We start from the raw sequence: 27,515 nt of genomic DNA on the forward strand, positions 1-27,515 counted from the left end.
AACACAATTAATATATTTCATGCATATGTAATGTTCAAATAGTATCAAATGTGTACATATAAATAAATAAATATATATGATAAATAAATAACTTCATAACGGCTGTTTGAACAACAATTCTAAAGGAAAATATACATAAAAAATGTATTGTGTATACACAACCATTTCCTGAAAGGACATTTCTATAATTTTGCAGATCTAAGCTTTAACAGAGGTAGAATTGAGATAGAATCATTAAGCCCTGGTGCTTTATTAGCTTCCAAAATAATCTGCCATGTTTCTCTGAATTCTAATTTGGTTTCCCAGGGACCCCCTCTTGCTTCTTGTGGAACCATCTCTATTACTGAAAAAAGAAATTGTGCATTGCTGCACTCTAATGTATGTTTAAACAAAGCATTTGTACTGTTCTTTTTTCTCACATCATTGCAGTGTTCATAAATTCTGCGTTTCAGTTGTCTTTCAGTTTTGCCTATATAAAAGGCATCGCAGGAAGCACATGTAACTAAATAGACTAGTCCCTTTGAATTACAGTTTGAGTAATTTTTATTGTATATGGTTTTATTTCTTGCAAGTAAACATACCTCTTCCCCTTGTAATATGTATTTACATTGATTGCAGGCACCACATTTATATGTCCCCCTCCTTTTTTGTGTAAATATCTGTGTATTAGCTGCCTGTTCTAATACATTTTTGATGTTTTGTCCTTTTTTGAAAACAACCTTTAAAGGTTTGTTCTTAAATATTTCTAAATCTGTAAATTCAGTAAACTTTTTCCACTCCCTTTCAAGAGTTGATTTGACCAAGTGTGCTGCTCCACTGAAATTGGTCACAAAGGCTCTGCTGAAGTCTTCCTGACTTGTTTTTTGTACTGTAACTTGTATATGAGCCAGTGGGCCTGAACCCAACATAGGTTTATATTTGTCTTCTCTCCCATGTGCCACTTCTGACTGTATATTGTTAATCAGAACTATAGGGTAGCCTCTATCTATAAACATTTTACTTAATACCTTACATTCATTCTGAAAATCAGAATCCAAAGATGTCATACGGCTAACTCTGACATATTGTCCCTTGATAATGCTCTTTTTCTGATAGTAAGGGTGTGCACTGTTGTAGCTAATATATGCGTTGGAAAAATGTGGGTTTTCTATAAACTACTGATTTGAATCCTTTGCCAGTATTAAATATAGTCACATCTAAATAATTACATTTTTCTGATGTTACCTGATGTGTAAATTGCAAAAAGGTAGTGGTTTCAGAAAGATAATTCATAAATTTTTCCAACAATACCCTATCTCCTGTCCAAAAAATACAGATATCATCAAGGTACCTAGTATAAAGTTTCCAGTGTTGTGAGAAAGGGCAAGTATGAATAAATTTAGATTCCCATACAGATAAAATAATATCTGCATAGGTGGTTCACACAGCCTATCTAGATCTCGCCAAGGCTTTTGACACCATCCCCTACTCTGGAATTATAGATAAACTCACTAAACTAGGTATAAATCTGTATGTCACAGGATGGGTTGCCAACTGGCTCACTGACAGAACTCACACTGTGAAAGTAGCAGACTGCAAATCTGACTTCAGACCAGTGACAAGTGGAGTACCACAGGGTACAGTCCTGGGTCCTCTCCTGTTTGGTATCTACTTTTCTGAAGTACAGGCTAACACAGAAGGTCTTTGGCTAACGAAGTTTGCAGATGACTGCAACTAGGAGCCATAATCGGAACTCCTAACAATGTGCACATCCTACAAAAGGGCCTCGCGGAGACAGATGCCTGGTGTCAAAGCCATGGCCTCAAGCTCAATGCCAAAAAGTGCATTCTCATCCCCTTTGGTAAAAACTCTGTACCCATGAGCTACCACATAGGTGGTAGTCTACTTAACACCGAAAGGGTGATAAGAGACCTTGGGACACAGGTGGACAGTAGTCTCTCCTTTGATAATCACATTGCCACAGTAGTCAGGAAATCCTTCTATGTGGCACACCTCATCACAAAAGGTTTCTTATCCAAGAAAAAAGAGGTCATTGTTCCCCTCTACTCATCACTCATTAGACCCATTATAGAGTACAATGCCCCTTTTGGTATGTACCTCACAAGACATCTACATGATTACCGGCCTCAGACATATACCACACGCAGACCATCTCAAAAGACTCCAGCTTTACTCCGTCGCATATCGCATACTCAGAGGCGATCTCTGCCTAACATACAAAGCTATGTCAAACCCAGAGCTGTTGGACATGCTCCACTTAAAGAAATCCCAATCCCTCCAAGCTACACGCTCTAGGGACCTAAGCCTTGTCACTACAATAAACAGAACATGCTGGAGGGATAGATTCCTGTCCCAGATACTTCCCATACTCTGGAACAAACTACCTATCTATATCAGATAAAGCTCCTCATTAGCACTCTTCAAGAAAAATCTTGATGATTGGATGGGAGATAGGAAATTCACCCTGGGGATCTCCTCTGTGGCTCTGCTTGACAGGAGCACAGGAAAATAATTTTTCTTGGGTGGCGAAAGCCAGGGTACTTTTTTGGCTAGGCTTATATAGGCCCTAGGGCCAATAGCCTAGGACCTACCTATGAACCTATGAACCTATTCCAGTCTCCTCCTGTGATTATGTAATGATCTTTAAAAGTAAACAAAATCTTATAAAGGGATATAAAGAAGTGTTGTTGGTTAATACAAGGAGCATATATATTTATAATTACAATTTGTTTTTTTATGGAAGGGGTTCCTGTATGATATGTAGCAGCATCTGCCATCTTCATCTGTATCATACCTTAGGATGCTATCTTGGCATGATTTTTTAATTATTATAGCCACCCCTGCACTATTGGTTCTTCTCCCAGATGTTATAATTTGTTTAATCCATCTTTTCTCCTCAATCTTCTCCCATTGATCATTTGTCAGATGTGATTCTTAAATTAAGATTATGTTTGCTTTTGTCTGAAAAGCAAGATGTAAGAATAACTTCATTTTATCTTTTGATTGTATCCCCTTTATGTTCCAGGATTCAATATCCCACACTTTTTCCTGCTTTATACATTATCCCTTGAGGGTAATGAATTATAATATTTACTTTATTATAACTAAGTATCTTATTACGAAGTCTGTAGGCAGACTACTCGCTGAAGCCTCCAATGCATACATCATACTGTCACCTGCAATGTACTTCTTGTAAATATTGTAAATATCAACCTACTCCTGAGTATCTTATTTACTTAGATCTTACTGTTATTGTAGACATGTAACCGCCTGACTGTACTATGTGAGTATCTTATTTACTTAGATTGTACTGTTACAGTAGACATGAGTGTACTATGTGAGTATCTTATTTACTTAGATTGTACTGTTATTTTAGGCATGCAACAGCCTGACTGTACTATGTGATTATCTTATTTGCTTAGATTGTACTGTTATTGTAGACATGTAACTGCCTGACTGTACTGTGTGAGTATCTTATTTACTTAGATTGTACTGTTATTGTAGACATGTAACCTCCTGACTGTACTATTTGAGTATCTTATTTACACAGATTGTACTGTTATTGTAGACATGTAACCTCCTGACTGTACTATGTGAGTATCTTATTTACACAGATTGTACTGTTATTGTAGACATGTAACCGCCTGACTGTACTATGTGAGTATCTTCTTTACTTAAATTGTACTGTTATTGTAGACATGTAACCACCTGACTGTACTGTGAGAGTATCTTATTTACTTAGATTGTACTGTTATTGTAGACATGTAACTGCCTGACTGTACTGTGTGAGTATCTTATTTACTTAGATTGTACTGTTATTGTAGACATGTAACTACCTGACTGTACTATGTGCGTATATTATTTATTTAGATTGTACTGTTATTGTACATATGTAACCTCCTGACTGTACTATGTGAGTATCTTATTTACACAGATTGTACTGTTATTGTAGACATGTAACCTCCTGACTGTACTATGTGAGTATCTTATTTACACAGATTGTACTGTTATTGTAGACATGTATCCTCCTGACTGTACTATGTGAGTATCTTATTTACACAGATTGTAATGTTATTGTAGACATGTATCCTCCTGACTGTACTATGTGTATATCTTATTTACACAGATTGTACTGCTATTGTAGACATGTAACCTCCTGACTGTACTATGTGACAACCTACTCCTGAGTATCTTATTTACACAGATTGTACTGTTATTGTAGACATGTAACCTCCTGACTGTACTATGTGAGTATCTTATTTACACAGATTGTACTGTTATTGTAGACATGTATCCTCCTGACTGTACTATGTGAGTATCTTATTTACACAGATTGTAATGTTATTGTAGACATGTATCCTCCTGACTGTACTATGTGTATATCTTATTTACACAGATTGTACTGCTATTGTAGACATGTAACCTCCTGACTGTACTATGTGACAACCTACTCCTGAGTATCTTATTTACACAGATTGTACTGTTATTGTAGACATGTAACCTCCTGACTGTACTATGTGAGTATCTTATTTACACAGATTGTACTGTTATTGTAGACATGTAACCTCCTGACTGTACTTATGTGATGACCTACTTCTGAATATCTTGTTTACACAGATTGTACTGTTATTGTAGACATATACCCTCCTGACTGTACTATGTGAGTATCTTATTTACATGTATTGTACTGTTATTGTAGACATGTAACCTCCTGACTGTACTATGTGAGTATCTTATTTACACAGATTGTACTGTTACTGTAGACATGTAACCTCCTGACTAAACTATGTGAGTATCTTATTTACACATATTGTACTGTTATTGTAGATATGTAACCACTTGACTGTACTATGTGAGTATCTTATTTACACAGATTGTACTGTTATTGTAGGCAAGTAACCTTCTGATTGTATTATATGAGTATCTTATTTACACAGATTGTACTGTTATTGTAGACGTGTAACCTCCTGAATGTACTATGTGACAACCTACTCCTGAGGATCTTATTTACATAGATTGTAGTGTTATTGTAGACATGTTATCTCCTCACTGTACTATGTGAGTATTTTATTTACACAGATTGTACTGTTATTGTAGACATGTAACCTCCTGACTGTACTATGTGATGACCTACTCCTGAGTATCTTATTTACACAGATTGTACTGATATTGTAGACATGTAACCTCCTAACTGTACTATGTGAGTATCTTATTTACATAGATTGTACTGCTATTGTAGACATGTAACCTCCTGACTGTACTATGTGAGTATCTTATTTACACAGATTGTACTGTTATTGTAGACATATAACCTCCTGACTGTACTATATGATGACCTACTCCTGAGTATCTTATTTACACAGATTGTACTGTTATTGTAGACATATAACCTCCTGACTGTACTATGTGAGTATCTTATTTACACAGATTGTACTGTTATTGCAGACATGTAACCTCCTGACTGTAATATGTGAGTATCTTATTTACACAGATTGTACTGTTATTGTAGACATGTAACCTTATGACTGTATTATGTCAGTATCTTATTTACACAGATTGTACTGTTATTTTAAATGTGTAACCTCCTGACTGTACTATGTGACGACCTACTCCTGAGTATCTTATTTACATAGATTGTACTGTTATTGTAGACATGTAACCTCCTGACTGTACTATGTGAGTATTTTATTTACACAGATTGTACTGTTATTGTAGACATGTAACCTCCTGACTGTACTATGTGATGACCTACTCCTGAGTATCTTACTTACACAGATTGCACTGTTATTGTAGACATGTAACCTCCTGACTGTACTATGTGAGTATCTTATTTACACAGATTGTACTGTTATTGTAGACATGTAACCTCCTGACTGTACTATGTGACGACCTACTCCTGAGTATCTTATTTACACAGATTGTACTGTTATTGTAGACATGTAACATCCTGACTGTGCTATATGAGTATCTTATTTACACAGATTGTACTGTTATTGTAGACATGTAACCTCCTGACTGTACTATGACTGTACAATGTGGTTGTTGTTGCATTTAACTGTTTTTTTTCCTGTATGTTAGCTTTCTTGTTATCTAACTTATGTATTCACACTGTTACTTCCTTGGAGCTTGTCTCCCCAGGACTCCACTGAAAATGGACACCTGTTGTCCAGCTGGATTTATCTTGGTAAAAGAAATGTTAAATAAAATAAATAAATAAATAAAAAGTTTTGTTGAATGATACATGTTCCTTCTTGCACTCACCTATGCCTACCCATTACTCCCTTGAGTCAAGAAGGAAGGAGAAATAGACAAGCTCTACTTTATCTTGATCACATCAGACACATTTTCAAGGTCAGTTGTGCACATTTCCTTAAGCTATTCTAACTCTATCTCCCTGCACAAGACAGCACAAGGTAATCACTCTTAACTTCACATGAGCATACTTCCTTTTTTATCAATAAATACATCTGGCAGTGATCTGACTTCACTCTTTATTACATTGTTCTACATAATATATTCTGGTAAGTCATCAATAACAGGAGCAGCTAATTCCAAATCATAAAAAGACTTCCCTGTTATTGTACCTAACTCAAAGTGAGCATTTACAGGAAAGGGATTTACTGCTGGGTTATGTACCAAGGCATGTATCAATCTGCAGCTCCCATCTCAGTAAAGTGCAGAGTGTAGTTTGTACTACATTTCTTTCAAATGTTTGCAAAGAAAAAACAGTGTACTTTGGTCAGGCATTTTTTGACCTTTCATAATATTAGCCATTAAAAAGAATTTTCTGACATTGATTGGAATTACTGTAGCAGTTTCATCCACAAGTAGGTATACATGGGGCATGGTCTGTCCTGACTTCAGAGCTTGTGGAGTTACATTCAGGGATACCGGATGCCCCATAGCTCTTGTACAAGACCACAAAATATCATTTTGTAGTTGACAGCCAAATATCATTAAGCAGATACACATACACACATGCAGGCACTCAAAGACACCTTACACTATGTACAGGGGTAAGTTTATATCCCTCACCACCTGTACATGGTACAATGTTTTTGCCCTACCTGGAAGATTAAAGCACAGATTCCTGTACATAACCTTAAAACTTCCAACATGATTTGGAACATCCTTTACCAGCTTTGACTTTTTAACAAATTTCAGATCAGGCCTTCATCTCTTTAGCATTCAAGTAACACAGCTCAGTCATAAGACACTTCATGCATCCAAAGCATAAAACAGATTTACCCAAGTAGGCATAGAATTCCTTTATGGAGCTAACTCTTGTGGCAGTGTCTGGGGTGATGCGGCTGCAAGGGAATTTTTAAACTTCATCACAAAATTTGATGAGATTAGTATACTGATTTTAGGGGGTTTAGAAATTTGAAAGATAAGGGAACTAATTTATGATCTGGCTTAACTGAAGGGAGAAACACCTGGAGTAGTACACAAAGAAGCTATATTTGTAAGGACCAGGTCAAAAATATTATGTCCTTTAGTGGGTTTGTTAACAATCCAGCCCATGTTATAGTTTTGGTACCATTTGTAATAGTCCTTGTCAGAACCATGTCTCTGTCTCCCTTTATATCACTTGTCATTTTGTCTGCCTGAACTCTTGTCTTCTGTATAACTGTCTCTGGCTAGAATATGACTGTGGGAAGAGAATAAGACTGTGGAGGTCTGGGCTGCAGGGGCAACTCCCCTGGGCACTATGGAGCAACAGGCATTTGTAGAGCTGCAGGGGAATTTGTACTACCTTGTGCTTGATTAGGGGGGAATTAGCCTGTTCAGGTTGTTTATTTCTAACTGTTTTGTTGCTTTTGGATAAGGAAATTCAGTTCCTTCCATGCCAGGGGTACCAGAAGTCTTGACTTCTAGTATATGGTCTTGGGTTGCATGTATTCTTTGCCTCCTTTTTGGTGTCAGCCCCCCTTAGTGGATTACAAGATATTAACTGCCTTGTCTACAGTCCACTGCACAGTTCAGGGTTTCTTTTTAAGTTTTAAGGATAATTGTGCTCTAATGTGGAGCGGTAGACTCTGGGAGTACACATGTTGAAAATCATCACTCTCTGTATCTGAAAAATTAGCTACAAAATAAGTGGTTATATAACTCTTGTGGATTTTGCTGCGCACTACATTGCACTGCATATACTGCTTGTCTAGTTTCTCTTCTACAGTGATACTATCAATGTTCCCTTTTAAGTGCAAGCTATGTGGCTCCTTTTTCCATTCATCCGATACTTTAGCCAAGCCTATCTTTCTATCATCTATCGACTACCTTATCATGAAACTTTGTTTCTCTTTACTGGTTATTGATAATGCTGCAAAGCACTCTTTTAACTTTGTAATATATTGGGCAATGTTGCCCTGTTTTGCTTTTGAAATGAACTTACTGCCTAGTAGCTGTAAGACCTCCATAGTAATTTTAAAGGTTATAGACTCTTGTTTTCCCTTGCTCACTTATTTACTACCGGTAGACTGGGGACATTCACTATCAGAATCAGAATCACTCTGGCAGTCAACTCTCTTCTTAACTGTACTTCTTCTGGGTGGCTGCTTAATGGTGGTGCCAATTGCAAAACCTTCTAGTTGGGTACGTGAAATTCTGCCCCTCTCTTTCACTATGGCTTCTACAGCTGTTGCTGTGAATTCTGGCTATACGCTGTGACTTCATCATTTCTATTTACTGTGTTACATGCCCTAGGTCTCTCTGTCCCTGTTTTCAAATTCAGACTTCCAGTTCTTTAATTAATCATATTACTCTGTACACCTCTCAAAGAGGTTCCTTTCTAAAAAGGCAAGATTCCAAATCTCTAAACTGTGACAGTGGCATGTCTCTGTGGTAGCTAATTCTTCCATACAGTTCTCAGTGTAATCTGAGATGTATTTCTAAGTCTGGACTTTTACAGTCGAGATTTGTTAGCATCTCTTAACCTACCTATCCCTCTCTTTTCCTCCCATTTCATAGGGGTTGCATGGTAAGATGGAAACTGACTTAATCAACTGTGAGGACCAACATAATATTTGCTCAGAGTTCTTTGTAGAAATATATGAAGATTGCTGGTTTTCATTTTCCTCACCAGTCTCCATAGTTGCAAAAGGGTTAGCTGTGCTATCTAAACATTTGATAGTAGCAAGAACACAATTTAAGACAAAATAATGGAACTAACACAATATCCTAGCAGAAACAGTGCTGTTATTTGCCAATTAGGAATTAGTTCTATTTTTATATATTTAAAAGGTACATGCACAGTTTGTAGTTATTATTCTGAATTGTTATTTTTGCTACTTTAATTAGCTTAAAACTAATCTCCATTATGCTGTCAGAACAATTAGGTTTGAATATAATATTTTATATTATAAGGTATGCATTTTACTGCAGTGTATTTTATATTATAAGGTATGCATTTTACTGCGGTGGTGGTGCTGCGGTAGCGTTGTCGCCTCACAGTAAGACGTTGTCCTGTTCGATTCTCAGCTAGAGCGTCTTCTTTGTGGAGACATGCGTGAATGGGCATACCTTCATTGAAGGTTGTGCGTCAGGGCCGGCAACTCAGCACGTAAAAATCTACTGCCAATCATTAGCGGACCGGAGGTCCGCTGTGGCGACCCCTAACTAGGAAAAGCCGAAAGACACACACATAAGGTATGCATTTACCTGTGGGTGAGGATAAGCTCACATAACGCTCATTTGTCCCTGGGACATCTAGTGTGGCACAGAGCTAGTAGCAGGCTAACCTCAATCTCTGTGTTGTGGTGCTTTATAAATAGTACTATAGCAGCTCTCCATAGGAAATAACAGTACTTTCTCAGGCCCAGCTGATAATCCTACTAGATGTCCAGGAGCAAGAAGAGAAAAAAAAATAAAAATAGCAGAAAATTCTTACTAAAAGTGTCGCCCCATATTCTGATTGTGACATATATTTTGATTGTGAGCAACATGCTCTCAAGATGTCTGGTGTTCAAGGTGCTGAAGCTTTGAAAGAAACTGCTGCCATACAAGAAAATGTCTATAAAATCTTTTTGGAAATCATGAAGTTGCGTGGAGCCCTCAATTACTATAGTAAAACCAATAATAGGAGGCTTGAAGTAATAGAGGAACCTCTCAACAATCACTTGGATGATATTACCACCTTCCAAAAATCCAAGCTTTTGATGAATGAGAAGCTTGTAGAAGTGGAAACTAAACAGAGAGAAATAGCTGATAAGTTAGTGTTATTGCAGGATTGTGCAAGGATGGAGAAATTACATACATACATGAGTACATACACACTTATACAGTGCTTAGGCCCTAGAACCATTAAGAGCACTGATTCATATAATGCAGATTAATACATCCTGTCACCAAACCAAGCATCCAAATTCTTTTTAGCATCTCAAATTGAGATTTGATAATGTCCCAAAAGACTGAGCAGGAAAGGACTGCCTTGGAGCAATGAGAAAGCAGCTCATACAGTGGACAGAGTACCCAGTCAAGGAGATCAGGCTATATAGAGCACACATAGAGGGCATTTCCCTATGGTGGGTTAAGAATAGGCTGCTCAGAATAGAATGGACTGCAGGTAGTTCCTTTGGAGCCACCATAATAGGTTGCCCTTTTTGGTGTAAATTTAGTTAGCCTAATAATGCGACTGAGTTTTCTTCTCTGGGACAGCCCTAGACCACCTGGTGAAAATACTTTTTTTTTTTTTTTAACAAGAGATATCTTTATTAAATTATCACTTAGGACATAGACAATCATGCATTTATATAAATGAAAGCAAACCATGTTGACATATTTTTAGTTGCAAACATTATACATCACTTATAATTTATCTAGTCATTGTCAGACATTACATGCTCATTCAAATCCTGCCTTCTTTTAAACCTCATTCCTCCTCCAAAACGTTATTCTGCATGGATTGCTCCCACAGTTCCCATTTTTTTCTACATAATTTGCTCCTACAATTTTCTAAAGAGACAGTTTTCAGTTGTTTTATCTATGTTATTATATTCACTACTTCTAGTACAATTAGTTTAGACTTTGATTTCCATTTTCTAGTAATTTGCTTTTTTGATAGCCACCATAATTAGACTCAGCAAGGCCTTACTATTCCTAGACAATTCCAGTTCTGTATCAGAACTCAAAAAATAATTTCTTTAGTTATAACAATTTGCTTACCCAGTATTTCTTTATTTTTAAAGTCTGCAAATTCATTATACTCCCAAAAAGTATGTTCCCAATTACCTGTTTCTTCCCCATCACACCTGCAACATTTGCTATCTACCTAAGGAAAAATTATTTGGAGTCTACTTTGGGTATAAAAATACCTATATAAACACTTCCAAGCAAAGATCCTAAATCTTCTAGACTTTGCTGCATATTTGGGAGTCATACACATATCCCCCATTGTTTCTTTGTGAATTGCTTATCCAGTCTCTCTTCTCAATCCTTTCTAGCCTCCTCTGATTGATTCTTATAGTTATCATGCAATATTTTATATGCTGTACTAATTATCCCCTTTTTTAACAACAGCTTCTGCTGTAGATTCCACTAAAAACTACCAGTGCTGTTCTTTCGCTTAGCCTCCCCCTATTTTTTGCTTTGCCTATAGTCTAATATTAATCATTAATAGGGAAGGCAATCTCTAGCCTGCAGTCCAAATAAATTATTGGCCTCTTCCTATTCTATTACGTTTCCCTCTCTAATTATTTGCTTCCAATATTTTGGTTCTTTTGCCAGTTTTTTCCAGTAAATTCCAGCCCATCTTGCTTATTGTCTGTTTCCATAATTGCAGTCAACCCCATTAGAAGACTCTTCTTTCTCTATTTCTGTGTTGGCTTAGTTCTTTTTCCCCCCAATAAACATCTTTATTAAATTATCACTTATGACATATGCTTTCTTAATGAAAAACAAACAGCACTGGCACCACTTTAGTTGCAGTGTTGGCTTAGTTCTTAGAATAATATATATATATATATATATATATATATATATATATATACATATACATATACACACACACTCACACACACACAAACACACACACACACACACACACACACACACACACACACACACACACACACACACACACACACACACACACACATTGTTCCCACAGTTACTACTATGAATATAATATTCTGTATGACTATTGTTATTTTCCTTAAGGATCTGCATACAAAATCCCAGTCTCTCTCTGTTTCTTGAGCTCACCCATTTTGTCATCATCCCTTTTCAATTTGAATTATAGTTTTCTGCTTGTGCTATGTATAGAACCCTTAACTGTGTAGCTCTGAAATACCTCCTTCAAATCAAATAACCCCAAACCACCTTGTTCTATTGGAAGGATCAGCTTATCTCACTTGACTCTTGCCATCTTCTCCTCCCAGATAAAAGCTTTATTAACTGCTATCCATAACTTCTCCTCTCGTTAATAAAAATATGCCAGACCTGTGTATAAAAGTGAAAGGACTTAAAACATTTGACTGCTTGTATCTTGTTATCCATATCCATAAATCAGATCTTCCAGTTTCTCAGTGTTTGTATTATCTTTTGTTTAGTCTTTTCCTACATATCCTAAGCTGTGGTAACAGAATCCTTTTTGATCTATAATACTAAATACTTCATTTTATCATGTCCCCATAAATATGGGTATTGTTGAATCAATTTGTGTGTGGGTACATAGTTTATAGCTATTGCCTTTGTTTTATCTTCATTCATTTTGTATCCTGAAAAGACTTGAAACAGTCTCAAAGTGTTCCACAACACTGAAATGTCCTTTTCTGGTTTTACCAGCTATAAAATAATATCATCTGGAAATAAAGCTAGCTTTTCTTGACTACCATACCAATTATATTCTTGAATTTCTGTGTTCCTTATTGTTTTGCCAGTGGTTCTTAATATAATGTGAATAACAAAGGGAAAAAGGACACCTCTGCCTGGTTCCTCTGCTCAAACAGAACTTATCAGAGAGGAACCTACCCACTTTAATGTTCACCTCTGATCCCTTATATAGCCTCCTAATCAACCTTATAATTTTATCAGGGAATGCAAATGCGTCCATTGCCCTGCTCATAAAATCCCAACTTACCCTGTTGAATGCTTTCTCTGCATCAAGATCCACTAACAGTGGTATTTTCTTACATTCAGCTTCCCTCTAGATCATCGTTGTTCTATTAATGTTGTCAAATGTTTGCCTGCTCTCCATATCTATCAATTTTGGCATCACCTTTGCTATTCCACACTTACTTGTCAGTTTAAAAGTTGCTGATTTTCTTCCTGTTGATCTTCATCTCCCAAATCCAGTCTCTAATGTACCCCCAGTTATTCTAGTCAATTCCTGTGCTTTTTTCTGTCTCTCAAGCATTTTCCTTTGAAACATTGGAAACGGTTTCACTGGCACAGTCTATCTATGGGCTTTATCACCAGAAGGGCAAGAAGCAGAACTTCCTTCTGTTTGATAGCTCACTTTTTGTTGGACAAACATTTGTATTTTTTCCTTAGCATGTTCTGCATCAAAAAATGATTTTTACCCTTCAGGAAAGAATATTCTGAAAATAGCTGGATATAGTAGTTTGAATCTCACCCCTGTTTCTTGACATGCATTGATTACTGGAATGAATTTACTCCTGCTGTGCCTGGTGCACATCGAGTAATTATTTTCCACAAACACTCTACTGTCTCCCACTTTTAGTACTTTGTCCTTCTGCCGCAGTTTTGTCTGAATCAACTCTTTCTGCTGGTAAGAATTCACCTTTACTGTTAAAGGTCTAGGTTGCTTTCTATCATGGTCAGATTTGGAGCATACACACAATGTGCCCTTTCAATTAACAACTGTTGCTATGGAATACCAGTCCAGTTGCTTATTTCTGCTTTCATAAAATTAATACAGTCTGTTCCTTCCAGCTTCTCTGGTACAGCAGAAAATCTCAGGTTTTCCTACGTGTTCTGTCCTCTAATGCTATTATTTTTTTAATCATCTCTTCTTGAGCATCTCATACTCAGTCAGCTTTCTCTTCATTTCGACCTCTGATTTTTGCAGTTTAATAACATCATCTGAATATCTGATTGTCTTCTTTCATTTTTTTCCAGCCTTGTGTTATCTGAGTGGATATAGTCCTTCAATGTTTTGTTTATTTTAATCAACTATGAGTACATTTGACTTATTTTTTTCCTCTAGGTTGCTGGAAGTCATGTCTTGCTCCAAAGCTGGAGCTTGAACTGCTTTTTGCTGAACAGCTGCAGAATTCTTCAAAGTCAGTGTTTTCTCCTCACATTTTGTGATTGATTTTCTTTCAGGTTCTCTTAATTTATTTTTTGTTGGTATCCAGGTAATGCACTTACTAGTCAGTTACTGAAATGTACCCAAAAAGGCAAATTTGCTGGCTCTCTTGTCTGAGTTTCTGTTTTCACAGTGGGAGAGCTGAAGTTAAGCTGTTACTTAGTGTGCAGCCATCTTGGAAGTCAAGTGAGAATAGTTCTTGTCAATAATAATCTGCTTAATGCTTTTTGTCTATACCTGTGTGGAGATTAAAATTCTGCCAGCCTGTGGTAAACTAAGAAGATACTTTACTGGATAAAAGTCTGGGAGGAGTTAGAAGGAAAGGAATGAGTGGTAGTGGCTCAGATCATTTCAAAAGAGCAAGTGGATACTGCTGCAATAGAACAGTTACTTATGGCACATGACATAGCAAGAATGTTAATGTATATAAGCTATGTGTTGTTCATTCTTATATTACAAGAGGTGATAACTGTTTATTGTTAATTACAAAGTTGTGTTGTTACTTCATTGCTAATACTGGCTGTGAGTGAAGATAAGAAGGGCAAATGTATTGGAAGAGATTAATGCATAGTTCAGTGAAAGTATATGTTTGCCTGCGCTATGGAAAAAACTGTGACCAAGCAAAAAAAGGGTACGCTCACAGGTGGCCAATAATTCAAGATAAATGCTGCTTAACTTGTTGTCATGAAATGTGAATGGCCTCACAAGTGCTTCCAGGCTAGACAGAATTTTAACTTTTTCCCATTCAATTAAACCTCACCTGATAATGTTGCAGGACAGCCACCTAACAGCAGATGAGCACAAGAAAATAATAAAGAAGCTCCTAAGTATACAATAAAAACAAGGTTTACAATATTTGCATGAAAGTGTTTGCATAGGTATTTTATACCCCAAGCAGACTTCTAAGGTTCATAGGTTCATACTAGGCTATCTGCCCTAGGGCATTTATAAGCCTAGCCCAGAGTTTTGTGGCTTTCGCCACCCCTTTAGTTTGAAGGATACTATGCCCATTATTTTGCTGTGCCTCTGTCAAGCAGTGACACTGAGGTTATCCCTGGGGTATACCTGCGATCTCCCATCCATTGGTCAAGATTTCTCTTGAACAAAGCCAGCGAGGTGCTCTGCCTCACATGTACCGGGATTTTGTTCCACAGCATAGGAAGTCTCTGGGTGATGAATCTGTCCCTCCAGCACGTCCTATTAATAGCCGTGTTGAGGTTTAAGTCTCTTGCCCTTGTAGTTCTGATGGATTTAGATCTTTTGAGGTGAAGCATGTTCATTAATTCCGGGTTGGACATGGCCTTGTATGTCAGGCACAGGTCACCTCTGAGCAGATGGTAAGCGACTGAATAGAGCTGGAGTTCCTTCAGTTGGGCAGCATAAGACATATTTTTGAGACCCTTTATCCTTTTGGTGAGGAACCTTTGGGGCCTTTCCAATTGCTGCAGGTGTCGGGTCAGATACATTCCGAATGGGGCATTGTACTCAATCATTGGTCTGATGAGTGATGAGTACAGGGAACGATGACCTCCTTTGATCTAGATGTGAATCCCTTCATGATCAGGTGGGCAATGTAGAAGGTCTTCCTAACTACTTTGGCAACGTGAGTGTCAAACGAAAGGTTACTGTCAACCTGGGTCCCTAGATCCCTGATAACCTCTTCTGTGCTTAGTGGATTGCCACCTATATGGTAACTAGGGGTAACCTTGTTTTTCCCGAAGGGTATGACTATGCATTTTTTGGCGTTTAACTTTAGGCCATGGCTCTGGCACCAGTTATCCATTTCTATGAGACCCTTCTGAAGGATGTCTGTGTCAGATGGGTTTTCAACTATGGTGCCCAGTTTGCAGTCATCTGCAAACTTTGTCAGCCATAATCCTCCTGTGTTTGCTTGTACTTCTGAAAAGTAGATGCCGAACAAAAGTGGGCCCAGGACTGAGCCCTGTGGGACACCACTTGTGACAGGCTTGGAGTCTGACATGGCGCCAGCAACTCTGACCCTGTGGGTTCTGTCGCTTAGCCAGTTTGCAACCCATCTTGTGACGTATGGGTTTACATTTAAGCTGGTGAGTTTTTCAATGATACCCGAGTGGGGTATTGTGTCGAAAGCCTTTGCCAGGTCAAGGTAAGCTGTGTGGACTGCCTTGCTCTCGTCAATGGCCTTGGTGACTGTTTCGAAAAAGTCAACCAAGTTTAAAAGGCATGATCTGCCCTTGACAAAGCCAAACTGGGTTGGATCCAAAGTCTGCAAGTCCCCTATGTCTTTATTTATGAGTTCCATTATGATCCTCTCCATAGCTTTGCAGACCAGGCTTGTCAAGCTAATGGGACGGTAGTTTCCGGGGTCGGTGGAGGCACCTCCTTTGTGAAGTGGGACCACCGTTGCCGTACGCCACCTCCTTGGGTACGTATCCTGAGGTGAGGCTAAGATTAAACAGCTGCCCTAACTGTGGGTTTAATTCGTCATTGAGTTCGTGGAGCACACAACCGGGGACACCATCTGGTCCCATGGATGCTGTGTTTTTCGCCTTGGAGAGAGCAGTTCTCACCTGAGCATTTGAGATGTTTGGGGGGCTACAATCCTCTGGTATAGATATCTCTCCTTTTGGGGGGGGGGGAATTTGCACTGAACCTGTCAGCCAGTATGTTGGCAATGTCTGTAGGTTCAGTGATTTTTACATCATTTTGAACTAATTCTGAGCATATCTGGGAGTTTCCTCCCAGGTTCCTAACATAGCTAAAAAAGGCCTTATGATTGTCTTTTGAGTCCTTAGCGATTTTTCTCTCAAAATTTGCCTTGGATGATTTTATGAGCGATCTCAGTTTTTTACTTATGATGATCAAGGGTGTCTTACCTTTTACGGATTTTGCTCTATCTTGTAGTAGCTTCCTCCTTTTGTTGTAGAGCTTGTTTATGGCTAGGGTCCACCAGACTGGACGCTTGCCTTTGGTACAAAGGGTCTTTGTTTTGTTTGGGATTGCCTGATCCATGCAGTCCTGGAGGTGCTGGTAGAAGGCATTTGTAAGTGATTCAGTGGTTTGAGTAATGGTTTCCGCTGGCTCGAGGGCCTTGAAAGCAACCACACCAGTCTTTAGAAGTGTGAAGTCGGCTTTTGAGAAGTTCTTCACTGTGGTCTTTTTTATCTGGGGTGGGGGCAGGATGTGGACTTCCAGTGAGATTAGTTTATGATCTGATCTCACCAATGATGAGTATACTTCTGGTGTTGAACATTGTGACCCCATGTTTGTGATGATGAGATCTAGTATGTTTTCTCCTCTTGTGGGGATGGTGACTAGTTGTTCCGTGGCATTTGAGTTTATGAACTCTAGGAACCTTTGGGCTAGAGTGTTGGGGCTTGAGTAGTGATCCCAGTCTATATTTGGATAGTTGAAATCTCCCAGTATGATGGTGTTTGGAGATACATTTATCCCCTCCAGTGTTTTCAGGAAAGCTGTGTGAAGTTCCTGAGTTTGAGAGGGTGGCCTGTAACATGCTACAAACTGCAGAGCAGTCTTGCCTACGGTTAACTGCACCTGGATGGTCTCCGATGCATCGTGCATTGCCACCAACCTTGAGGTGAGGGTGTCTTTGATGAATATGGACACCCCCCCTCCTTTCTTGGTGTTGTCCGGATTTTGGGGCCGGAACGCATGATATGAGGTAAAACCTGATAGTGCCGGGGTGCTCTCAGGAGCCTTGAGCCAGGTTTCAGTCACAGCACAGACATCAATGTTCTCCATACTGAGAAGGGCTTCGAGTGCGTGCATCTTGAGGTTGAGCATTGAGCAGCATTACCCTTAGTTTTTTTCCTTTTTTGTGTTCTAGGGTGGTAGGTTTAAAATTTGAGCCTTGCCTAGAAAAGGCACAATGGGGGTGGCAAGAGCCTTTGCCAAGATCCAGAAGCCCAGGGGTAACAGGTGCAAGCCGTCCCTTGCGAAGCAGCGTGGCTTGTCCAGCATGTCATCCCAGGCAGACAGACATTGGATCCCCTTTGAATGACACCATAGGTTAAGCCAATTATTAAAGCGGATCATCTTGTCTCTGTATTGTGGCATCATTCTTGGTGAAGGTAGGATACTGCTCAAGGTCAGGGTCATACCTGCCTGGGCTACATAATCAGAGAGCTCCTCTGTGTCTCTTTTCATGTAGTCCAGGGAGGTACGTCTCAGGTCGTTCACACCAGCATGGACAATGACTGAGTCATACTTGTACCTGCAGTTGAGTGACCTGAGTGCTTGCATTATGTGGTGGATTCTAGCGCCCGATAGGCAGCTTACTGTGACCCTCTCCTTACTCAATCTGGTGAGTGGGACATCAGTGTGTCTGACTATGGAGTCACCTATGACGAGTGTGTCTGGCATTGTGTTTGGCCTTAAGGGCTGTGACTATTTGGCACACTGACTCTGTGGTCTATGTGTTGCATGTGCTGTGCCCTGTGGAGGCAGTTGTTTGGGTGTCTGCTTTGGTGGCCTCTGCTGTTTTGGTAGATTTTTGATCAGAGCCTCCGAGTATGTCTTTGTGTGTTTATGTGTATGATTTGAAGTTGTGATAGTGCTATGTGAGACTGGGTTTGTGGTGTGTGTGGTTACCTTCTCCTCCTGTCTGGTCTTGCCAGTCCTATGTTGAGAGAGCTCAGCCTCCAGTTTGGCTATATAGTTGCATCTTTCGCATGTATTTGTGTTTTGTGGGAGAAGGAGAGGGTTGTCTGTGTACATGAGGCAATTGTAACATTGCCTCAATATTCCCAGATTCACCAGCTGAGCAGGAGAGGATACTAGCAACTGATCCCTCGACATGCTAGAAGGAATAGACAAAAACTTTATGTAGATGAGTTTGAAAAAGACTTCGGGGGATGTGCTGTTTTTAGGCTGGTGGGGTACTATGTATAATAAAAAGTGCTATATCAGAGTAAAAAGTACTTCAGGAGCAAGTGCTCCTAAGATTTTTTCTTCAGGTAGATAGCAAATGTTGCAGGTTTGATGGGGAAGAAAGAGGTAACTGGGAACGTGTTTTTGTGAATGTAATGAGCTGGCAGATTTAAAAAATTCCATACAAAGTATTCTGTCAGAAATATTGGGCAGCAAATGCTTGTAACTAAGTAAATTATTCTTCTGAGATGCGACATGGGATCTGAATTGCCTAGACACAGAAAGGCAATATTAGGTTTAATTCTATTGGCTGCCAAAAAAGCAATTACTAGAAAATGGAAATCAAAATCTAAACCAACTGTATTTGAAGTTTTGAATATTATAAAAGAGAGAAAAGAACTGGAACAGTGCTCTTTAAAAATGGGAAGGAGCAAACTACATAGAAATAAGTGGAATCTGTGGGAACAATATATACAGAAGAATGTTCAGGAGGATGAGTAAGGTTTAAGGGAAGGCAGAAAATTGACTGATTTATGTAATGGAATGAAAGATAGTTGAAAAGAAAGTAAACTTGTATAATGTGTGTAAATGGAAGAAATGTTAATATGGTTTGTTTTCTTTTGTATTAATGTACACATGTCTACGTCTTAAGTGATAATTTAATAATGGTGTTAAAAAATAGAAAAAGGGTTTTAAAGAAGGTTTCTCTGCTGAATGGGAGGGCTTTAAAAAGAGGGAAGTTTTACTATTAATTGAGAGAAGGAGTCATCTAACAGTTGAGGGTTGGGTTAAAGATCCATATGGTAGATGTATCCTCATGAAGGGATATTGGAACTGGATTAAGATCACATTAGCTAGCATTTATATCCCCACAAATCAAAGGTACTGAACATAAAAAACTTTTAAGCACAGTTAGAAATTTTGTCAAGGGATACTGTTCTTAGAAAGGGATTGGAGCTTGGTAACTGCAATTTGTGATGTTAGTAGCAGTCCCAGAAGTAAGACAATATCAAGGGAAGGCAAATTTTTAGGTGACTACCTGTGGGTGTCTGGTTTACAAGATGTAGTGTTCTCTAAAAACAAAAGAATGAATTTTAAATTTTACTCAGACAAGTTTAACTGGTCTAGGCAGGATTGGGTGTATATCTCTCATACGCATGAGTACTTAATACTTAATAATTGAGCCTCTAGTGCTACCAAAGCTCTTAACTAACTATTCCCCAGTTTTTGTAACATTAAGGCAATGGTAGGAATAGAGATGTTAGTGCTTCCCCACTTGTTAACTTATTATGTTCTAAATGCTGACAGTTAACACAGGTATGTTTCACTTCAAAAAGATCCTCATAATTGGGAAGGGGCCATACGCGAAGTGATGAGAATAATGAAAACAAGATATTGCTTTCTGATGAAAAATAAGTCTGAAAATGCATTTCTTTTGTTGAAAATGGAATACAGTCTGGAGGCCTCTCAGCTAGGAAAACACATTTTTTAAATGGCATGGCTTCAGGTCCTCTGTTTTCCAGTACTTTTGTTACATACTGGCATGTGATACCAGGATAATTGTAAAATTAATACAAAGCAATATAAAAGCAGAATTAATAAATGCAGTTAATGCACAGTAACAATGGCACAATGCAAGCAATGCGCAATGGTATTAGCAATACAAATATACTAAAAATAATGCTAATGATAGCAGCATTAGTATGTAATATTGCCAGGTTTCAGCAATTAGTTGGCACTGTAAGATAATATGAATGGTTATTTAAAAAGCTTTGATTTTTGGAGTGCCTGTTGCTTTATTACTCTGCATTTTATGTAGTAAAATAGTATAATTTGTTAGTTTTTTAAGTATTTAACTGCAGCACTTTTTTGAAAACCTTCAAAGAGGAAGATTTTGATAATATAATGCCAGTCTTCTTTTCTTAAAAGCCTGCCATAAGAAGGTTTGTATGCTATTCATTTAAGTAAAGAATTAGCAAGAGATTTTTTTAGCTCCCTGCAGAACCTCACCCAAAGGCTCCTCTACCTGAATCCAAACTGCCCATTTGTTCTGGGCAGGGAGGCAGCCAGGCATTCCCAGGCTAGGTGAGAGCCCTACGGCCCAATCATTCCTGCCCAGGAACCCCAAATAGCCTTTCATTTCCCAGCAAAAGTTAAGTGATAGGGACCAGACCAGCTTGCTCGTCCTGCAGGGCAGGCTTGCTTCTCCCTCTGGGAGCAGCACCGCCCCCACCCCCGGCAAATTTTCCAAGCTCCAGTATTGCTGTCTTCTGAGAGGAAGTTTGCCTCTACACATCAAGTTCCCCTCAGCTTAGAATGCAAATGGACTTGTTCAGCACATACTTGGTAGGCTTGGGCCCTACTGGGTACAATACTTAGTGCTTCTGCTAGTTGTCCCCATGCGGAAAGCCAGAACTGCCTCCTCCCTTTCAGGATGGGCAAACCAGAAACGACCACTCAGTCCCATCCACCTCAACCAGCTCCCAAGAGCTTCTCAAGGATTAACAAAACATTCTTAGCATGGGTAACAGGCATACAGTAATAGCCTTGATAACTGCTGTTAAATTTTAAAAAATCGTTGCATTTTTTGTATTCAGAATAGAGGGGAAATAGACAAATAAGGAAAAATCACAATTATATTTATTTGCAGTTTGCAAGCAACAGTAAGACAAACAATAAATTTGCATAGGATTATAGATAATTTCCTTAACAACCATCTTTGTAAGAAAAAAAAAGTAACAGCCTGGTATGCAGACATTCAGTTAACACACACAAAAAAGAAACTAATAATTTTCAGTGGAGGGCAAAATACCCTGCACCATCCATGGCAAGGACTATGTTCCCCATACTTCCTTCTAACTTTATAATTTTAATTTGGGGGTCACTGTAGCACTGGGTGGATGATCTCACCTTTACATATTTACACACAAAGCAATGGCATAATCATCCTCACTGTTATTGTCATTAATACATCATACATTTCCTCAATGAAACATCTAAATTCCTTTATAAGAATAACTGACATTTGTTTATGTTTATTAAACAGTGCTCTAGTACACTGGTTCACTAATTTACATTTTATATGTTTTTTCTAGAATATGGCTTGTGTTCAGTCGCTTTCAACAGCAAGCTCTACCTTGTGGGTGGACAAACAACCATTACAGACAGCTATGACCCTGAGAAGAATGAATGGAAGCAGATGGCACAGATGGTTGAGAGGAGGATGGAGTGTGGAGCAGTTGTCATGAATGGATGTATCTATGTCACAGGCGGGTATTCCTATTCAAAAGGAACATACCTCCAGAGTATTGAGAAGTACAACTTTGAACAAGATAAATGGGAAATTGTGGGCACCCTTCCTGGTGCAATGCGCTCACATGGCTGCATCTGTGTGCATACTGTATAATGCCAACTAAGGATTCTGAAATAGCATTAGTAGTGATGCTGTTGATGATGCAGATTATGGCTGGTTTCCTACACTGACTAGCATTGCAAGCACTAATGTGCAATATATTGCAGCAGCCAAGTGACCTCTTCTAAAATGAGGAATGACCTGATAACCAATCATTTCCTTCCTGTATGTTGTGTAGCATGTTCAATTGTTCAGAAGATTTTTCTCCATGGATCACTGAAGATAGTCTGTACTCACCTGGACTTCCCTAAGTTAGACAGACAGATAGAAATAAACATGTATAGATTCTGTATTAAAATAATAATAATATTGCTCTTCGAAAGGTATGGGTACACTACAAAATTTTTAATAGCTATATGCATATATAATTGCTTTCAAATTACTTTTCGTTAGCAGTGCAATTTTATTTTTCATGAGCTATATAATTATGAAATATGATGGAGCTAAATCATGAAACTTGTTCCCTGCCTTATAGTGCAAGATACTAAGCACATCTAACATCAGGCCCTATATATTCCATTTAAGTTGTTCACTTTTTTACAGGATTGTTTATTGTTTCCAGTTTATTTCAGTAGGGTGGTTTTGCACTGTTTCTTTTTTGTTTTTTCTTTTTGCCACACAGTACAAACTGTATCACTTTTTAAAATAATATTGGGTTACTTTAATTTCATTCCCACCCATTGGCTGCTGTTTGCATTTGTTCATTGATTGGACATGGCTTCTGTTTTCCAGCTTTTCTGGCTCATTTAATAAGCTGCAGTTAGCAGGTGCATTTTACAGTAGTGTAGGGTAATTTTATTTATAGTTCTCTTATTATTATTATTTATAATTTTATTTTCACAGAGTTTGGGTGTTTGTAACTAGGTTTAGGTATTAGGTTGTATGGGGTTCATTTAGTTAAGGGCAGTTTCATCAGGACCTGGAGCAGATTTTCATAATTGTTTTAAACAAGAAACATCTTTATTGAATTATCAATTATGACATAGGCGATCATACATTTATATAAATGAAAGCAGACCATGTTTTTTTTTCCAAACACCTTAATTGAATTGTCACTTGTGACATAGGCAAATTTACATTCATATAAAAGTAATCAAAGTATATTAACATGACAAGCATTATAATTCACATATAGTGCTATATATCATATAACCTAAGCAATATTACATAAATTATTCAATTCCTGCCTTTTTTTAACAAGAAACATCTTTATTAAACCATCACTTACTACACAGGCAATCGTACACAATCATAGTTGCAAGCATTTTACATCACAAACCATACTGACACACTCCCAGCTGCAAACATTATACATCACTTATAATCTGCCCAATCTTTCTCACTCAAACATTACATAGTTCATTTAATCCTGCAGCCTTTTAGACCTCATCCCTCCGTTATATGTATTGTTCCCACAATTCCTATTTTTCCTATGTAGTTTGTTCCTACCCTTTTCTAAAGATCTCAGTTACAGTTGTTGTATCTCTGTTACTATATTCACTACTTCCAGTACAGTTGGTGTAGATTTTGATTTCCATTTTCTAATATTTGCTTTTTTGGCAGCCACCATTATTAGACACAGCAAGGCCTTAACATGTCTAGGCAATTAAGATTCTGTAACATAGCTCAGAAAAATTATCTCCCTTGTCAAACCAATCTGCCCTCCCAGCATTTTCGACAGTGCATCCTGCAGGATATCTTTAAAGTCTGCCGACTCACCACACTCCTAGAAAATGTGTTCCCAATTACCTGTTTCTTCCCCTTCACACCTCCAACATTTACTGTCTGCCTGAGGAAAAATTCTCTGGAGTATACTAGGGGTATAACAATATCTGTGTAAACATTTCCAGACAAAAATCCTAAATCTTCTAGATTTTGTTGCATATTTGGGAGACATAGATATATCATCCCATTGTTTCTTTGTAAATTGCTTATCCCATCTCTCTTCCCAATCATTTCTAACCTGCTCTGATTGATTGTTATAGTTATCATGCAATATTTTATATGCTCTACTAATTATTCTTTTTTTAATGGCAGCTTCTGTTCTCAAGTTTATTAAAAACTCTACCACTGCTGGTCTTTCATTTAGGACCCCCCCTATTGCTTTCTCTTTGCCTATACCCTGATATCAATCCCTGATAGGGAAGGCAATCTCTAACTTGCAGTCCAAATAAATTCTTGGCGTCTTCCCATTCTATCATCTTTCCTTCTCTAGCTATTTGCTCCCAATACCTTGATTTCTTTGCCAGTTTTCTCCAGTAAATTCCATCCCCCTCTTGCCTATTGCCTGTATCCTTAATTGCAGTCATCCCTATCGGCAGAATCTACTGTCTCCATTCCCATGTTGGTTTAGTTCAATAATACTTTCTGCTACTTTATGGATATGATATGCTGCATGATTAATGTTATTCTCCTTAAAGACCTGCATCCAAAATCCAAGTCTCTCCTTGTTTCTTGAGCTTCCCCCGTGTTTCATCATCATCTCTTTCCACTCTGAATTATAGTGTTCTCCTTGTGCTATGTATAGGAGTCCTAACTGTGTAGCTCTGAAATACCCCTTCAGATTGGGTAATCTCAATCCGCCCTGTTCTACTGCAAGAATCAGCTTATCCCACTTGACTCTTGCCATCTTCCCCTTCCAGATAAAGCCCTTCAACTGTTTATTAATTGCTACCCACAAATTCTCCTCTGGTTGATAAAAATATGCCTGACTTGTGTATAAGACGAAAGGGACTAAAAACATTTTAACTGCTTGTATCTTACTATCCATATCTATATAACAAAGCTTCCATTTTCTCAGTTTTCCCACATATCCTTAGCTGCCACACTAGAATCATTTTTAATCCATTCTTCTAAGTATTTCATTTTATCATGTCCCTATAAATATGGGTATTCCTGTACCAGTTCATGTGTGAGTACATAATTTACCGCTTTTGCCTTTGTTTTAGCTTCATTAATTTTGTATCCTGAAAAGATATGAAACTGTCTCAAAATGTTCCACAACACTGTAATGTCTTGTTCTGGTTTTGTCAGGTACAAAATAATGTCATCAGCAAATAAAGCCAGCTTTGCTTGACTACCATACCAATTATATCCTTGAATTTCTGAATCCCTTATTTTCTTTGGCAATGGTTCTAAATGTAATGCAAATAATAAAGGGGAAAGAGGACACCCTACCCTGGTTCCTCTGCTCAAGCAGAAATTATCAGAGAGGACCCACCCACTTTAATTTTTGCCTCCGATCCCTCATATATTCTCCTATTCAGCATTATATTTTTTTTCAGGAAATGCACATGCTTTCATTGCTCTGCTCATAAAGTCCCAGCTTACTCTATCAAATGCTTTCTCTGCATCAAGACCCACCAACATCAGTGGTATTTTCTTACATTCTGCTTCCCTCTGGATCATCAGTGTTCTGTTAATGTTGTCAAATGTTTGCCTCCCCTCCACAAAACAACATTGATCCACATCTATCAGTTTTGGCATTACTTTTGCCATTCTTTTAACCGTTATAAACATGAACACTTTATAATCATGGTTTAGTATTGAAATGGGCCTATATGAAGCTGGATCTGATGGATCTTTACCCTCTTTAGGTATTACAGCTACCACTGCTTTCTTCCAGGGCAGTGGTATTTCTCCTCCTCCTAAGATACTGTTAAACAAAACCTTCCAGATCTTTATCAGTTTTCCCCTCCTAGCTTCCAAACTTCCACAGTAATACCATCTATTCCTGGGGGCTTACCTGTAGATTGGTTATTCTTCACAATGTTTATCTCAACCCCTCCTATCCTAACTGTTAGTAATTGAGCCTCATCTGCCTCTAAATGGGCATATTTAATTCTTCCATAAACATTTCCATTTGTATCTTTTCCTGATTTTCATATTTGTCTGCTTTATAGAAACTCTCACAGAATTTCTGAAATATTTCCAGTACCTCTACAGGATCTCTTGTTACCTTTTTTATTATAGCCTCCCTAAGTATGGTGAAAGCCCTTTCTACTTTCTGTTGCCTGAGTTGTTGTGCTAAAAGTTTTTGTGCTCTAGAGTTATTATCTAAAAACAGTTGCTTAACAGCAAGCTTTCTAAGCTCATGCATATTATCAAGGTAATTCCTTATTTTCTGCCTAGCATTCTGCAGTTGATCCTCTTCTTGTTCTATGAGATTCCCCCTATTCTGCAATACTTTAACATTTGTCAGTCCCTCTAAATAATTCTTGTTACTTCTTAATCATAGCTCCCTTTCATTTCCACCCTATTTCTAAGCTCCACCTTAATTTTATCCCACTCCCTACCTATATTTTCAGAAGAAATTTCTATCTCCTCTAATAGCTGCTGAATAATTTCCACTACCCATTCCTTAAATTCCTCTCTTTTCAACAGATGGGTGGGAAAACGCCAATGTCTCATTTTGTATTTCACTATGCTGTGTTTTTATTTCAGGTATTATTGGCGCATGATCTGAAATAGTAATTGGGTGGGTATCAAGACTTTCAATTAAATGGAGATGTTCCTGTGAAATGTAAATTCTGTCTAGCATAGCCCAGTTTTTATATCTTGGGGAATAATATGTAAATTCACTCTGAACTCCTATTACTGAATTCACATCTTCCATACCTAATATTTTCATAAATGTCTTCACAAATCTACCCTCCTTTGTTATATTTTCCCATCTGGGACCCCCAGACACATCTTCAGTCCTGCAAATCAAATTCCAGTGGGTCTATATTAAATGAACGAAAATCCATTACGTCGAATACCAAAACAGCGACACGTATTACTCGAACCGCGAAAATACTGAACACACTAAACCGTGAAATTTAAAATATTGTACGTTCATAGTCGGCCAACCCCAAGCACCCGCTACATACTACCTACCCAAACAAAATAAATAAACCACATACATACACTAACCAAACCCTACTCCTAACCCTAAAGTAAAGCACCAAAACTCAACTTCTAACC

The 27,515-nt window shown here is 38.1% G+C and overlaps 1 protein-coding gene across 1 annotated transcript in view; it reads left to right on the top strand.

Moving 5' to 3' along the window:
• KLHL23 (kelch like family member 23) overlaps positions 1-23,536 on the top strand; it is a 197,071-nt gene extending 173,535 nt beyond the window's left edge. Inside the window, exon 4 of the mRNA XM_044075498.1 lies at positions 22,234-23,536. Coding sequence (XP_043931433.1) covers positions 22,234-22,544 — 311 coding nt within the window. The 3' untranslated portion in view covers positions 22,545-23,536. The remainder of the gene's footprint in view (positions 1-22,233) is intronic.
• Positions 23,537-27,515: the final 3,979 nt, after the last annotated feature.

The sequence above is a fragment of the Protopterus annectens genome, chromosome 6.part1, assembly GCF_019279795.1.
Source record: "Protopterus annectens isolate FY-2018-M chromosome 6.part1, PAN1.0, whole genome shotgun sequence".
NCBI lineage: Eukaryota > Metazoa > Chordata > Ceratodontiformes > Protopteridae > Protopterus > Protopterus annectens.